The sequence below is a fragment of the Micromys minutus genome, assembly GCF_963924665.1.
Source record: "Micromys minutus genome assembly, chromosome: 7".
Lineage (NCBI taxonomy): Eukaryota > Metazoa > Chordata > Mammalia > Rodentia > Muridae > Micromys > Micromys minutus.
Genome location: NC_137976.1, coordinates 31,022,824 through 31,036,993, shown reverse-complemented (window position 1 = coordinate 31,036,993; position 14,170 = coordinate 31,022,824). Strand labels below are relative to the sequence as shown.

The following is a 14,170-nucleotide window of genomic DNA, read 5'->3' as shown; positions in this document are numbered from 1 at the left end:
ATGTAGTTCTACTTGGAGATTATCATGACTCATGTTGTCCTTAAGTTATTTATCTATGAAAAAGAAAAACTTGAGACACAAAGGCCAAAACAATAACAAAACCAACAAAGAAAACACAGAAGAGCACAGGTTAAAAAGATTTCTAAAAAGGAGATTGCATAATGGAGTACTACTCAGCTATCAGAAAAAATGACTTTATGAAATTCTTAAGAAAATGGATGCATCTAGAGAATATCATCCTGAGTGATGTAACCCAGTCACAAAAGAACAGACATAATATGCAGTCACTGATAATTGGATACTAATCCCAGAAAGCTCTGAACACCCCAGAATCAACTCACAGACTATATGAAATTCAAGAAAAACAAAGGACCCCAAAAAAAGAAAGAAAAAATTGAGAAATTATTATGCTTAATTTTTATACATCAAGTAAACTTTGACTATTTCCAGGTTACATCTTGTTTTACACGTACTTTATGCTCATTGTAACTAGTAAGATTTTAATGCACACTATCAAACCTTTAAAAAAAAATCAAGTACTGACAAAAATATATTCATATACTTTTATGCAAAAATGCCTAAAATCTGTACATTTATCTTTGTTTTTTAAAATAAAGTTGTTCAATTAAAAAGAGAGATTCAATATTTAACACAGTATTAACTTAGGATGAATAGGATTTAGTGAGTTCATGTAGTACTACATTTAGATTAGATCAGCCTCATGCTCTCTCTCATTTGTGGTTCTGAGCTCCAATCCTCATATGTGAGTAGATAACCTAAAGAACTGCAAGAAGCAGATAGAGCAGGAAATAATATGTCCCCACAGGAGAGAGTGAGCTAGAAAGAGACTGAGTAGCAGGATACTGGTTACATAAAAGCAGGGAGGAGAAAGTAGGGATGGGGAAAAATAGACAATTAAGAAGAGGAAGGGAGGTGGGAGAAACAACATTAAATTTGTTACAAAAGTAAAAGAAAATATTTTGTTGACCTAAATTAGATAGGATGTATGTATATGTGCACACACATGCAGGATGAGCCGCCTAATTGTCCAATCACAATTAGTCATCAATGATATGGTATCCATATAAGTAACACTAAGTGTACTAAAAATTTATATTAATATTTTAAGTATGTATGTAGGTTTATGCAAAATAACAAAGAAAAGAAGACTGTCAGTTTAAAGGGATCTAGGAAGGGGTGTCTCTGGAGGGATGGGGGGGGGGAAGAAAGGGAAAAGGATATGGTTACTTTCAAGAACAAATAATGAAAAAGGAGGCACCTAATTTAAAGAGAACAAGGAGTATGTGGGAGAGTTTTAAATGAGAGAAAGGAAGGGAGAAAAGTAACTATATTAAAATCTCCTAGATAGAATGATTTAAAATGTCTTAATTTTAAATAATTAGCAAATAGATAAAGAAAAGAAGTGCGGTGAAAGTCATCTGAGAATTATGGAATAAATGAGATAACAGGTTCCGAGTATTTTTAGATTCTCTAGGAAATGCACAGCACTGACCAGGTTTACTGCTGCTGCTCATGGGAAATGTCTCTGTCAAGATCACTGTCCAACTTCATGGCAAATGACACTGAACAGAAGGATAAGTAGAATGCGGAAGTAGAGGTGGGTGGGAAGGAAAAGAGTTTGAAGTCAGCATAACATAACATGTTGGAAACGTGTCTGGATCCTTTCCAGGAGTAGCTTGTGAACAGACATGCAACTCAAAATTGTATAAATTCTCTGAATGAGACACTTCTAATCTAAATTTTTTAATCTGCTATAAGATGTTTAGAGCCATGCATCTAGTGGTAGAGACCAGGACTAGACAGATGGATGCTTCAGCAGTTGAATGTGCATTTCTGGAACTGATAAATAAATATCACTACTTGAAGTAGTAAAGCAAAAAAAAAAAAAAAAAAAGGTAGAAATTTATTTGGTGCTGTAAATGTAAGATGTTTGTCTTGCAATCTGTAATTCTCCCTCTTCTGGACTTTAATGGATTCAAAGTTTATGTAGGACCCGTGTTTGTTTGTTTGCTTGTTTTTAATCTTACCGACTTTGTGAACGTATTGAGAGCTGAGAAATAATTTCAGAACTGACCACATTATCCTCTGTCATTTAGAATGTGCCTTATCAGGTGGTTATCACAAAGCTTTCACACTGTACCAAGAGACGGATCAGTAAACTCAATCTGAAGCTAAATTAAAAGGGAAGCATTCACTCTTGTCCTGTATAGCCAAGAGAGGGAGAGAACAGAAGGAGCTAAAGCACAACCACATCCTTCCAAAGGCAGGCAGGGAGATTATTTTTAGAAGGCTATCAGTCCATTGACCTTCACAAGATTAAGAATAAAGTAAGATAACAAGACATTCTCAATAAGGAGTGTATTGCTTACGTGTAACCATGCTTATAGGCTTTATCCTGGTGATTGAAGTTAGAGCAATGACCTCTGTCACCACAGCATCCACAATGACATAAACATCATGAAATTAATCTATCATTTCATTAATAATGAAATGAATCTATGATTCCATTAATACATTGCAAATGCATGATTGCTCTTTAAAGAAACGAGTGGATTCAGTAAGAGTCACAGTCAAAGCCAGTTGGATCACTGCCGTATGCTATGATTTGTCACTGGCAATGAGGTTAGCAAGCACACTCTCATCTCTCATCTATTTTCTAGGGTCTTGACCTTCTCTTGACCTTCTCCTGGATGCCGTGGTACCTCTCCTCACTCACTGTGTATATTCAGAACTATTAATTTTCTGATTAATGTATAACCAAAAAGCCAAAGGGGAATGATAAGATAGGACATAAGGAGCTTTTGCTTGTTTTCAAATATTCTTGTTTGACTTAGGAGATTATTAGAGAACAGATTGATGTTCCTGCTTAAAGGAAGTAAATCAGCTTGAAATAGATTTAAGTAAATCATTTAACACATAATTTAAACTGTAGGTTTTCCATGTTCACTGGATCGGAGCAAGCAGAGTCATGTACTATATAACATGAATACAACTCATGTTTCCATATACAGTTAAATTAACCTAGGTTACACACTTTTAATATGATTATTGGAAATATTAGTTACCATTAAATTCAGAAAATTAAGAGCCAGTGTTAGTGGGACTAGGATCTAGCAAAATGAGGGACAAAGCAATTTTTCTAAGAAAGATTAAAGTGATAGTTGACAAAGCCATTGAAAAGTCACATTTCCCACCTATGATGTTCATGCATCACAATGAAACAAGCGTTAAAGATAACTCAATTTTCATCAATATGAGAGATTAAAAGCAAAGTTAGAGAAAAACAAAAACTAGGACTGAGAATTTGAAAGGCACATATTTGAGTATATACTCAGAAAGCAGTAATATTCAATTGTCCTATCAGGGACTCCTCAAGGGAATAGATTACTAGACAGCACAATGCTGAGGTATATCTTTTGGATAAATGAATTCTGGGAAGATGCGTTCCTGAGCTATGGACCTTAGGAATACTTTAGCATATTTGAGAATTAAATTTTTCACCTGTATGCCTAGTCTAACTTACCAAACTAGAACTGTTAAAACTTGATCTTATTGGTATGAATAGTACCATCCAGCAGGGCCATATCAGAAACAAATTGTACAGTTTCAGTTAGGGATGACATTCATTAATCATAGTTAAAGGAACCTTGTTCAGACAGGAAGGAAAATGTTATATCTTTGTTTTTATTGCTTTGGTAAAATACTCCAAAGACAACTTTAAGAGAAAACAGTTCTCTCTTAGCTCACAACTCCACATAATAGTATGTTTTGGGGTTAAAGTCACGTGTGATGGGAATTTTTAAAGGCTAGTCATGTGGCACTCATGGTCAAAAGCAGGAAGAAACAAATACATTCTTACTTCCTTGCTGGTGTGTTTGTATTCAGTTAAATTTTTCTACTCTTAAAGAAAAGAAAAAGAAAAAAGAAAATATATGACACTTGAGGGGATTCTTTATAATATTAAATAAGTTAATAGCAATATATGAATCCAGTTTAACCAATATAAAATACACATAGTTTTAAACTGTCTATGCAACCTTTGAAAACATCTAATACATGCTAAATCCTTCAAGTTTAAGCTTGTTCCAAAGAGCCCCTTGCTGCCACAGAATCCCATCTAGGTAGCTATAGATCTAAAGCCGTTTTGAGGCTTATTCTGATCCAGAGAATCAAATTGAATTAGTAAAGTACCCCGGTTATCTGAAGGACAGACTAGAGAAGAATTTAGGGTTTCTTTTCCATCTCCACATGCAACCACGTTCATGGTTTTCTTTTCTTTCTATCCTTTTTTCCCCTGTCCATACGAGGCCTGGTTGGTCATGACAGCTGAAGTCTGAAGCCGCCAACATATACTCACCAGCCTGATTAGTTGTGATGCTGACCGCAGCAAACTGTCTTGGTGGCGAGCTGAGCTCTGACACTCCATTAATGGCATCGATCTCAAAGGTGTAGTTAGTATGTGCCAGGAGGTCTGTCACTGTCACCGTGGTGTTGGTGAGTCCAAACTGCCGAGGGAGGAAGCGGACGTTGGGGCTGCAGGGCTCACACTCCCTGACACTCCAACCACATTTTTTACATATGATGTTGAACGTAATATCCTTCCGGCCTCCTGTGTCCAGGGGCCAGCTCCAGTCCAGGATAACCGAGGTCTCGTTTATGTTAGAGATAACATTTCTTGGTGCGGATGGAGGTCCTGAAAAGTAGTTCCACAAAGATTAATGAGCATTACTTCTGGTTTCTACTACAAGGGAAATGGAAAATTTATAAAAGAGCCAGAGAGGTAAATGACCATCCTGTCTTTATTATCTACTCTAATTCATCCTCAGAGGATCCGTAAGATTATGGGCACATGGAGTCAAGATGAGCAACCTCCCCACACTATGAACTGGGAGTTTGTAGTCATGATTAAGGATCTATTCACAATGTCCAACAAATAAATTTACTATAAATTTAAAACCCAGGTGAATAGTTATGAAAACTTCAGTATTATGTTTATAAATCTTAGTCTCCTCACCATTTTATTTATTGTGATCTATGACCAAGGGATAGCAAAAGATAATAAAAGTCTCCAAACATAAATTCTCTGTTTGTAACCTCTGCTACCCTGGCAAATATACTGTGAGATTCTGAAGTCAGACGCAGTTACTTTTTCTTTTAATGGGGTTGAGCTGCAGGAAGTGCTTTAAAAACGAATTCATTTTGTGTGATAAATGTTGCATTTTTGATGAGTCAAGCATGGGGAAGGAAGCAGAGCGTTTTCAGATTGCGTATGGAAAACAAAAAGATGTGGGCAATGCCTCACACACACGTGCACACAAACAAGCTCGCTTGCACACAGTGCACATGCATCTACATGTGCATGCATGTACCCATGTACTACACGCACATAACGACACACACACACACACACACACACACACACACACACACTCTGGAAACAAACATCACAGCCACAAGAAGGTACACCAAACCAAGCCAAACCAAACCAATCAAGGCGGCATGGGTTGCAGCAGAACTACTCACGGGTACAAGCCATGGATGGAGGGTCTTTTTCTGCCCGGAAATAATTATTCTCACACCTGCAGTTCATTGAACCATCTTCTTGTGTTGAACTGTGTGGTGGGCACTTAGCACACTTGGCAACACCATCTGAAGCCTTGTAGAAGCCTGGTCGACAAGCTGCAAACAAAATGGTTCTTGTTAAAAACTTTAGCAATTGTCTGGTATCTTGAAACGTGCAAAACAGATTGCTGCATGCAAGAGCATGAATTTCTTATGAGTAAAATAAATGTATCTCCTCCCATGGTTTACAGAAGCAAGTCATGTGGCCATGTGATTTCCCTTTTTATTCATTTGAATTTGATTTGCACCAAATGTCAAGGGAAATAAACCGGGAGTGGGGTGAGAAGCCACAAGATTTAGATTATTTTTGCATTAAAGTGTGGTGAATTTTCCAACTTGTATATTCACAGCTGTACTTGGCACTGGAGAATTTGTGGTGAGCATAAGACAAAAAAAAAAAAAAAAGAAAGAAAAAAGAAAAAGAAAAGAAAAAAAGAAAAACCCTATGTCATGATGTAGATGTAGTCATTTTAAAACATGACACAGAATATGTCCTATCTCACTGTAGTTACTACTAAATTGCACTGTTGACTTGTTCTTAACCTTCTAGAAGGATACAATTATGTCCTGAATACTGTAAGCAACTAAAGAGGGAAAATGATACTATGTTGTATATTTTAAGATGATATTGCATTAGCTATTATTATTATTGTTGTTGTTGTTATTATTATTATTATTATTATTACTGTCTTGATAATATCTCTTAAGTTCAAGGACAATGGCATACCAACAAGATTTAAGTACAGTTCATTATGTCTAGAATAGAGATAATTTTCTCATTTGTACTGGTTTAGACATGATTTGCTAATAGGTTAAAATTCCTTGCAAACTCAGTTACTCTCTTTCTTTGAAAATCTCTGCATAATGTGTTTAATAAGTCTCATAAGCTGTTTTCAATGCTGATCACATCTTACCTTTTAAGACACTTTAAGATAGAACAGTGAGTTTGAGTTAATATAATAAAATGTCTAACATGTTCTTTATATTTGATTCATCAAAAAATGGGAAGTTAAATCACTGTAAAATTCCTAACAATTACATTATTTTATGGAAGGAATTTAGCATCAAAATTCTTTTGTTTTCAAATTTTTCATTGCATATTCTCTGCATTTACATTTCAGATGTTATCCATTTCCCACAATCCCATCACCCCTCCTTCTCCCATTGCCTCCATGAAGGTGCTCTTTCCCTCAACCACCTTCTCCCATCTCAGCATCAAGTTCTAAGCTTTACCTCTTAAAACTTAAATTCAAGTCTACCTTGATATTGGACGGTGTATGGCATTTTTAAACACATAGGCAATGCACACACTATAACCAAACAGTGATTTTCTTCTATCAGCTTTATATTGTGAATGAAGTATTATTTGTACTCAAGGGAAAAGAAATGAAGACTTAACTCCCACAGCATCCAGTGTACTATGCATATGGCTAAAGTTCCACATGACAGCTGAACTTTTTTTTTCACTCAAAGTTTCTTGGAGTAAAATGAAAGTCCAAATGACAAGCAGATCATTAGAATCATGGAAAAGATGAAAATCATTAGCATAAACTTGTTGTTTGTTTTCTAGTTCCTAATAAGAATGTACAATCCCCATCAAAAAGCCAACAGAGTGGGAAAAGATCTTTACCAACACCACATCAGATAGAGGCCTAATATCCAAGGTATACAAAGAACTCAACAAGCTAGACACCAGAGAATCAAACAACCCTATTAAATAATGGGGTACAGAGCTAAACAAACGTTCTCAATTGAGGAATATCGAATGGCTGAGAAACATCTAAGGAAGTGCTCGTCATCCTTAGCCATCAGGGAAATGCAAATCAAAACAACCCTGAGATTCCACCTCACACCAGTCAGATTGGCCAAGATCAAAACTCAGATGACAGCAGACAGTGGCAAGAATGTGGAGAAAAAGGTACACTTCTCCACTGTTGCTGGGGTTGTAAACTGGTACAACCACTCTGGAAATCAGTCTGGCCATTCCTCAGAAAATTGGACATAATACTACCTGAAGACCCAGTTATTCCACTTCTGGGTATATATTCCAGAGAAGCTCCAACATACAACAAAGACACACGCACCACAATGTTCTTAGCAGCGCTATTTATAATAGCCAGAAGCTGGAAAGAAGCCAGGTGTCCTTCAGTAGATGAATGGATACAAAAATTGTGGTATATTTACACAATTTACAGCTATCAGAAACAATGACTTCATGAAATTCTTAAGAAAATGGATGCATATAGAGAATATCATCCTGAGTGAGATAATCCAGTCATGAAAGAACAGACATAATATGCAGTCAGTGATAATTAGATACTAATCCCAGAAAGCTCTGAACACCCCAGAAACAACTCACAGACTATATGAAGTTCAAGAAAAAAAAAGGAAAAAAATAAAAAGAAAATGAAAAACCATTATGCTTAATCTTCATACACCAAAAAACTTGGACTATTTCCAGGTTACATCTTGTTTTACATGGACTTTATGCTCATTGTAACTAGCAAAATTTTAATGCACACTATCAAACCTTTAACAAAACCAAGCACTGACAAAAATGAATGTATTCATATACTTTTATGCAAAAATGCTTAAAATCTGTACATTTATCTTTTTTTAAAAAGTAAAGTTGTTCAATTAAAAAAAAGAATGTGCATTTCAGGACAATTTTGCAATATATGATTTAACTTGGTTTTCTTACGGAGATACAGAGTAAGGAATCCTGTTTCCCCAGTGCAGTATGGACTAGGAATGCACACATTCACCAGACACTAGAAATCACTTGGGCACTGATTAGAACCTTTCATTCATAACTCACTCCCCATCTCCTTAGAAGGCAATAATGAGCAATTTCAAAACCTGTGTATCTTACTTCTGCTTACAGTGGGATTATTCACAGAATGGCTTCTAATTTTCAAAAAGACTTTGAAAAAGTAATTAAAAATTAATTAAAATTTTAAAAATTAGGTTGCAGGGCAATGATGGGATTCATTATTTTGGTCTTTTTTTAATGTTTGTCTTCATGTTTTTATTTTAGTCTTTTACACCTTCAACATTTGACAGAAAGGTATTCACTGAGTATTTTATCACCTTTTGTTTATGCTGCAAATGCCTATACCAGTTTCTTTTTTTTCCATATAAAACTGGTGCTATAAAAATTTACATATTTTTCCCATGCAAATATATTTTATACACTAAAAGAACACTACTTCGATAAGCAACACCATTTTCCAGTGAAGAGTAGAAGGCATAACACTCTTATTGATGCTGTGGTGTGCTTACACACAGGAGCCCAGCATGCTTGTCCTTTGAGAGGCCCAACAAACAGCTGAGTGAGACAGGCACAAAAATACTTACCCCCAACCAGTGCACAGAAACTGCGGACCCTGTGGTTGAATTAGAGAAAAGTAGAAAGAAGCTGAGGAAGAGGGCAACCCTATAGGTAGAGCAATGGTTTCAACTCACTGGGAGGTCTCTCAGACACTTAGCCACCAACCAGGCAGCATACAGCAGCTGGTCCAAGACCCCTCTCCTATACCTCCCACATATATATAGCAGAGGACTGCCTGGTCTGGCTTCAGTAGGAGAAGGTGTCCCTAACCCCCAAAAGACTTGAGCCCGCCTGCCCCCTAGAAGTGGGAAGGCCTGGCAGGTAGGTCATGGGACATCCTCTTGAAGACTGGGGTCAGGGAAGGAGGAGGAAGAATAGGCTGAGGAACTGAGGGCAGGCAGACAGGAGGGGACAGTGGCTGGACTGTAAAAATATAAAAGTAAAGCAAAAGGAGTTGAAATTAGATGTGTAAATGTGTATCTTCATGGCCGTTCTGACAAACACTTCAGATTGATAGAATTATTAGTTTGAACTACCATCTCTGTTTTTTTTTAAAGTTGACAAGCTTCCTCTGACCTTCCTGTATTCCTATAAGCCAATATGAGAGAGAAAATACCAAAAAAATAAAATACAGTGCAAACAGATTTTTCTGAAATAGTGTTAAATTTTTATGTATGTCTATATATGTGGTTCTGAGTGTTTATGCCACATAGGTGTGGGTGACAGACACCAAGGCAATTGGTAGCCTACCAATGTGGATACCAGAACAGGTCGCATGACCTTGGAAGAATGGCAAGTCTTCTTAATCACTGAGCTCTCTCTTCTACTCAGTGTACAGTTCTAAAATAAGAATCTCAGCTATAAAGTCAACACTTGCTGTGAAGCAGACTAGCTAGAAAGTCAGTATGCAAGGAAGACACAAACATTTAAAACCTGCTGCCCAATGATAGACCTCTCATTCATAACTTTCCTTAGGTAATCTGGTAGGAAAATGTTCTTCGTCAAGTGGAGATAAAACTATTCATTGATTTCAACTGCATGTTAATAAAACCAAAGGGAAATTGAGCAGATTCAGATGTCTTAAGTGGTAGGGAATGTCTTAAATGCCTCCCTTTTGTTCTTTCTTTTTCCTTTTCTTGTTTTTTTTTTTTTTTTTTTTTTTTTTTTTTTTTTTTTTTTTTTTTTGCTTCATTATTTGATCCCAAGCATCTTTTCTCTACTTGTTAGGCAAGGTATTTTAAAGTTAGTTATGAATAGGAAATCTCATCTTTGATTTTTAAACAGATAAACGGACAGGATGAAGTACTGGCTTCAATTAACAATTATTGATTAAATGTGAGAGAAGCAGCCCCTGAAGGGTACTGCACATCACTGTGGCTTTTCTAGGAATCAGATGTGTTTATATCTTCTTGATTGCTGATTAATGTGGAACAGCCCAGCCCACCGTGAATGGTGTCATCTTTAGCAGATAGGCATAAGCTATGTAAAAAATCAGGCTAAAAGCAAGCCATGAATGCCAGCTAGTAAGGACATTTTCTCCATATTTTCTGCCTCTCCTCTGATTCTGCTTGTGTTCCTGCCCTAGCTTCCATAAGTGACAATGTTCATGTGTGACAAACACACCTTTGCTTTCCAAAGTTGTCACTTGTGATGTTTAGCACAACCACAGAATGCAAACCAGAACAAGGCCCCAGCTTAATATCAACCAGGAGTCACAATAAACATTTATAAAAATAACAGAAGGAAGTCAAAACCAGTTTAATCTGTAGTAGTTGAATTAAAAGTATATTCAGAATGTCTAATTCTATAGGTGAAAGAAAACCTACTAAATAGGAATTAAATATTATGGGCCCACGGGGTCTTTAAAATCACACCATGCCAGCTCCAGCAAATAATGAAGAAAAGAAAGTACTGCAGGCAAAATGTTTGGAGTGACTAATCAGTACAGAAGTGATTTGAGATCCAACTTTGGCCTCCTTCCCAAAGCACAGAGCACACTTTTCCTCCAGGTTTATAATTGATGGTTCTGAGCTCCACTGATACACAGAGCGGGTCGGGTTACCATAGTGAAAGAAAAACAAATGCACTTGGAAAACCATGGTGGCTACTGTTGAAAGAAAGGAGACAGTCTTAGCTACAAAGTGCATTCTGTCTCCCGTTGACAAATGTGGCTGACTTTTAGAAGAAACATGGTCCTAATTAAGGGTTAAAAGGCTCATTTCAATTTGAATTAACCTTAAATTATAAAACAAAGCTGTTGGTAAACAGTGCTCTTTCAGTATTCAGACCTGGGCAGCTCCATGGCAGCAATTCCAGTTGTAAACACAATCTAGTGGCCAGAACCGCGGAATAAACAGATGACTTCCTACCCTTACAGATCCAAGGCTGACAGGGGCTATTTGCCAGTACAGGGTCAAAGCAACTGTTTATTGTCCAATGATCTGGACTCCCCAGTCTTACAGAAACTACTCTTTGTCATTTGAATAGAAGTAAGATGCTTGGTGGCAAGACTGGGACATTTCCTTGCATTGGAAGTGGCTCTGTTCAGTTGTTAAGCTTCCTTCCAACCACGGCACTGACAAAATGATCAAGTATTTCCTTCTCAGACTACTTCCTTCCTTCAAAAAATGCCTAAAGCAAATGCTACCACATAGAAACCCTAAGGCTGAACTTCTGTGGTATGGCTGAAAGATGGCTTAGCATTTTTTGTGGCTTTATTGCATTTGCTGTTGTCCTATCAGATTAAGCAAGAGAGGTGCCAGTAACACTAAAATATTGAGTCTGCTTTCACCATGGAGAATGCTAAATGAGTCTGGCTCTGAGCATCGGTTTTGATATCTTTGAATTCAATAATTAATAGGAATGGATAGAGAGAGAGGGAGGGAAAGAAAGAGAGAATATATTTTTTTATGACATCGTAGCACATTGAATGTCAAAATATGCAAGACTCAGATACACAAGAGGTTAACAGTATACTTCTGAAAATTTAGGCAAACTATTAGTAGTTGTTCTGGAGGTATAACAGGATAAAAGCATCTAGAAGCTTTCCAGAAGAGGAATTGGGAGGAGCTAAATTGTGTTTGCCCCTAAATGCCCCTTCTCAGGATTTGAATGCCCCATCCCACATGAGCAGACTGAGAACCTACCACCAATCTTTCAATTATCCTTATGGTTTTTGAAAATAAACTTAAATTAATTAATAAATTTGAAATGTAAAACTTCAAGTACCTAAAGTTAGCAGTTTAATATATTGGACTAAATTTTAGATGAACAATTTCTAAAAGAGCTATTGTACTTGAGTGGAGAAAGGACAATTTTGTCTAAAGTATGTTTGTGTACAGGAAGAAATGATAACATTGATAAAACAGAAATTATTATAACACTTTAAACTTGAAAAGTAGTTAAGTAAATATTCTATTAATAAATCTCATGAGCACGTAGTACCAACTTTTTGCATATTTATAACATTTATGTTATATATAATTACATTTGTATAATTGTTACATGAAAATAGGTCAAAATAATGTATCATGTTTTCTTATGATTTCACTGGTTTTTAATAATAATTCATGAAAAATGATGAATGTTGTGTCTTATGTAATAAACTTAGAGATCATAAAATGAATGGAAACATAAGATAAAGACACATAACCACTGAATGTGTATGCATTTGTGTATGTGTGTATGTGTGGATGTTTTTATGTGTATCTGTGTGTATCTGTTTTGTATGTGTGTGTATGTATGTGTAAAAATAGGTGCATGTGTAGATATATGTGTGTGAGTATATGCTATGTACATATGTGTCCTATATGTACCTATGGTTCAATGTCTATATGTATGTATGTTTGTATGTGTGATTTGATCATTAAGTGCAAGTCACAGAAATGCAAATTATGTAAGGACGCACACTGCATGTGGCGGTAAAGCCTCAAGGTTTATGTCTTTTTTCCAGTGTGGCACAGCGACAGTCTGATGCACAAACATTTGCTTGTCACAGTTTTATTAGCATGTGCATACATTATATTCTCTCAGTCCACTTATTACACATATGTCTTCCCGCAAATGGCAGCATGACTGAGCATGATGATGGGCTACAAATTTTGATAACCTGTTAGTGTGATTTTACACTTTTAATCTCCAACAGTTAACTCTCCTTTTGAGAAAAGTTATCCAAAATAGCTTATTATTATAAAATCAGAAATTGAAGTGAAATCTAAGAAAGATGTCAAACATGGAGGAAAACTATCCAAAATGTTAAATGCTTCATGACAAAGCTGAAATATTTGTGGTTTTACAGTGCGAATCGACTGCTCTCTGAGGTAGGTAAAGCCCGGAATTCTGGGACAGAGTATTATCATTGTATTTTTATCAGAAACCGCTGTGTGGGCCTTTATTCTTTAACATGAACGGACTTTAAAATCATTGATTTATATTTTGAGTAAATGCCTTCCAGTTTCAAATGTACATTGTAATTATTCATATAGCACTGTTATTAAGCTTATTTTTTGGCTTTAGTAAATGACTAAAATGATAGCATGATTTGAAACTAATGCATTTAAAATTAGCTTATTATGTTTTTTATACTTGTACATTATTTAACTTATTGTAGCATAGTATTTTTCATTAAAACAGAAAAGTTACCATTAAACTGCTTTAAACATTTGCTTTACAAATGTACAGCTATACCATTTTAAGGTAACAGTAATTGTTTTACTTTTAGAATTAAATGCCATTGGGAAGTGTTTCTTTCATGGTTATGATAAGTACCTGGTCCAAGAGAGAAAGTGGATTTTTATTTCAGATGTTTTGAAATCCATTCTCTAAATAGATAGGAACTAATTTTATTAGGATAACTATTTCAAATATAAATAAATACCCAGGATACCTCAATGTACCTTTCCAAACCTTCTTTGCTGGATGCAGGAAGGTTTACATGGGCAAGCCTATGGGAAGGACAAGAATTGAAATATGATGGGAGATTATTGAAGGAGAGCAAGGTTTGGGCATCTTAAAGGTGCTCTGAAATATTTGTTGTCAAAGTCTAAGGGTTTTTATTAAGGAAAAGACCTCTTTTTATCTCAAGCAATTATATGTTGAAGAAAAATAACCTGACTCCTACCATGTTGAAACTGTTAAGAAAACAGTGATTGTTCTGTTTAGTTTTACATGCACTTTATGCTCATTGTAGCTAGTAAG

The 14,170-nt window shown here is 36.0% G+C and overlaps 1 protein-coding gene across 2 annotated transcripts in view; it reads right to left on the bottom strand.

The window, feature by feature from the left end:
* EPHA3 (EPH receptor A3) overlaps nt 1–14,170 on the bottom strand; it is a gene marked incomplete at both ends in the record, with an annotated part of 288,133 nt that overhangs the window by 93,204 nt on the left and 180,759 nt on the right. For both annotated transcript variants that reach the window (XM_080919002.1, XM_080919003.1), the window contains 2 exons: nt 4,379–4,714; nt 5,545–5,700. In XM_080919002.1, the coding sequence (XP_080775128.1) occupies nt 4,379–4,714; nt 5,545–5,700 (492 nt within the window). The remainder of the gene's footprint in view (nt 1–4,378; nt 4,715–5,544; nt 5,701–14,170) is intronic.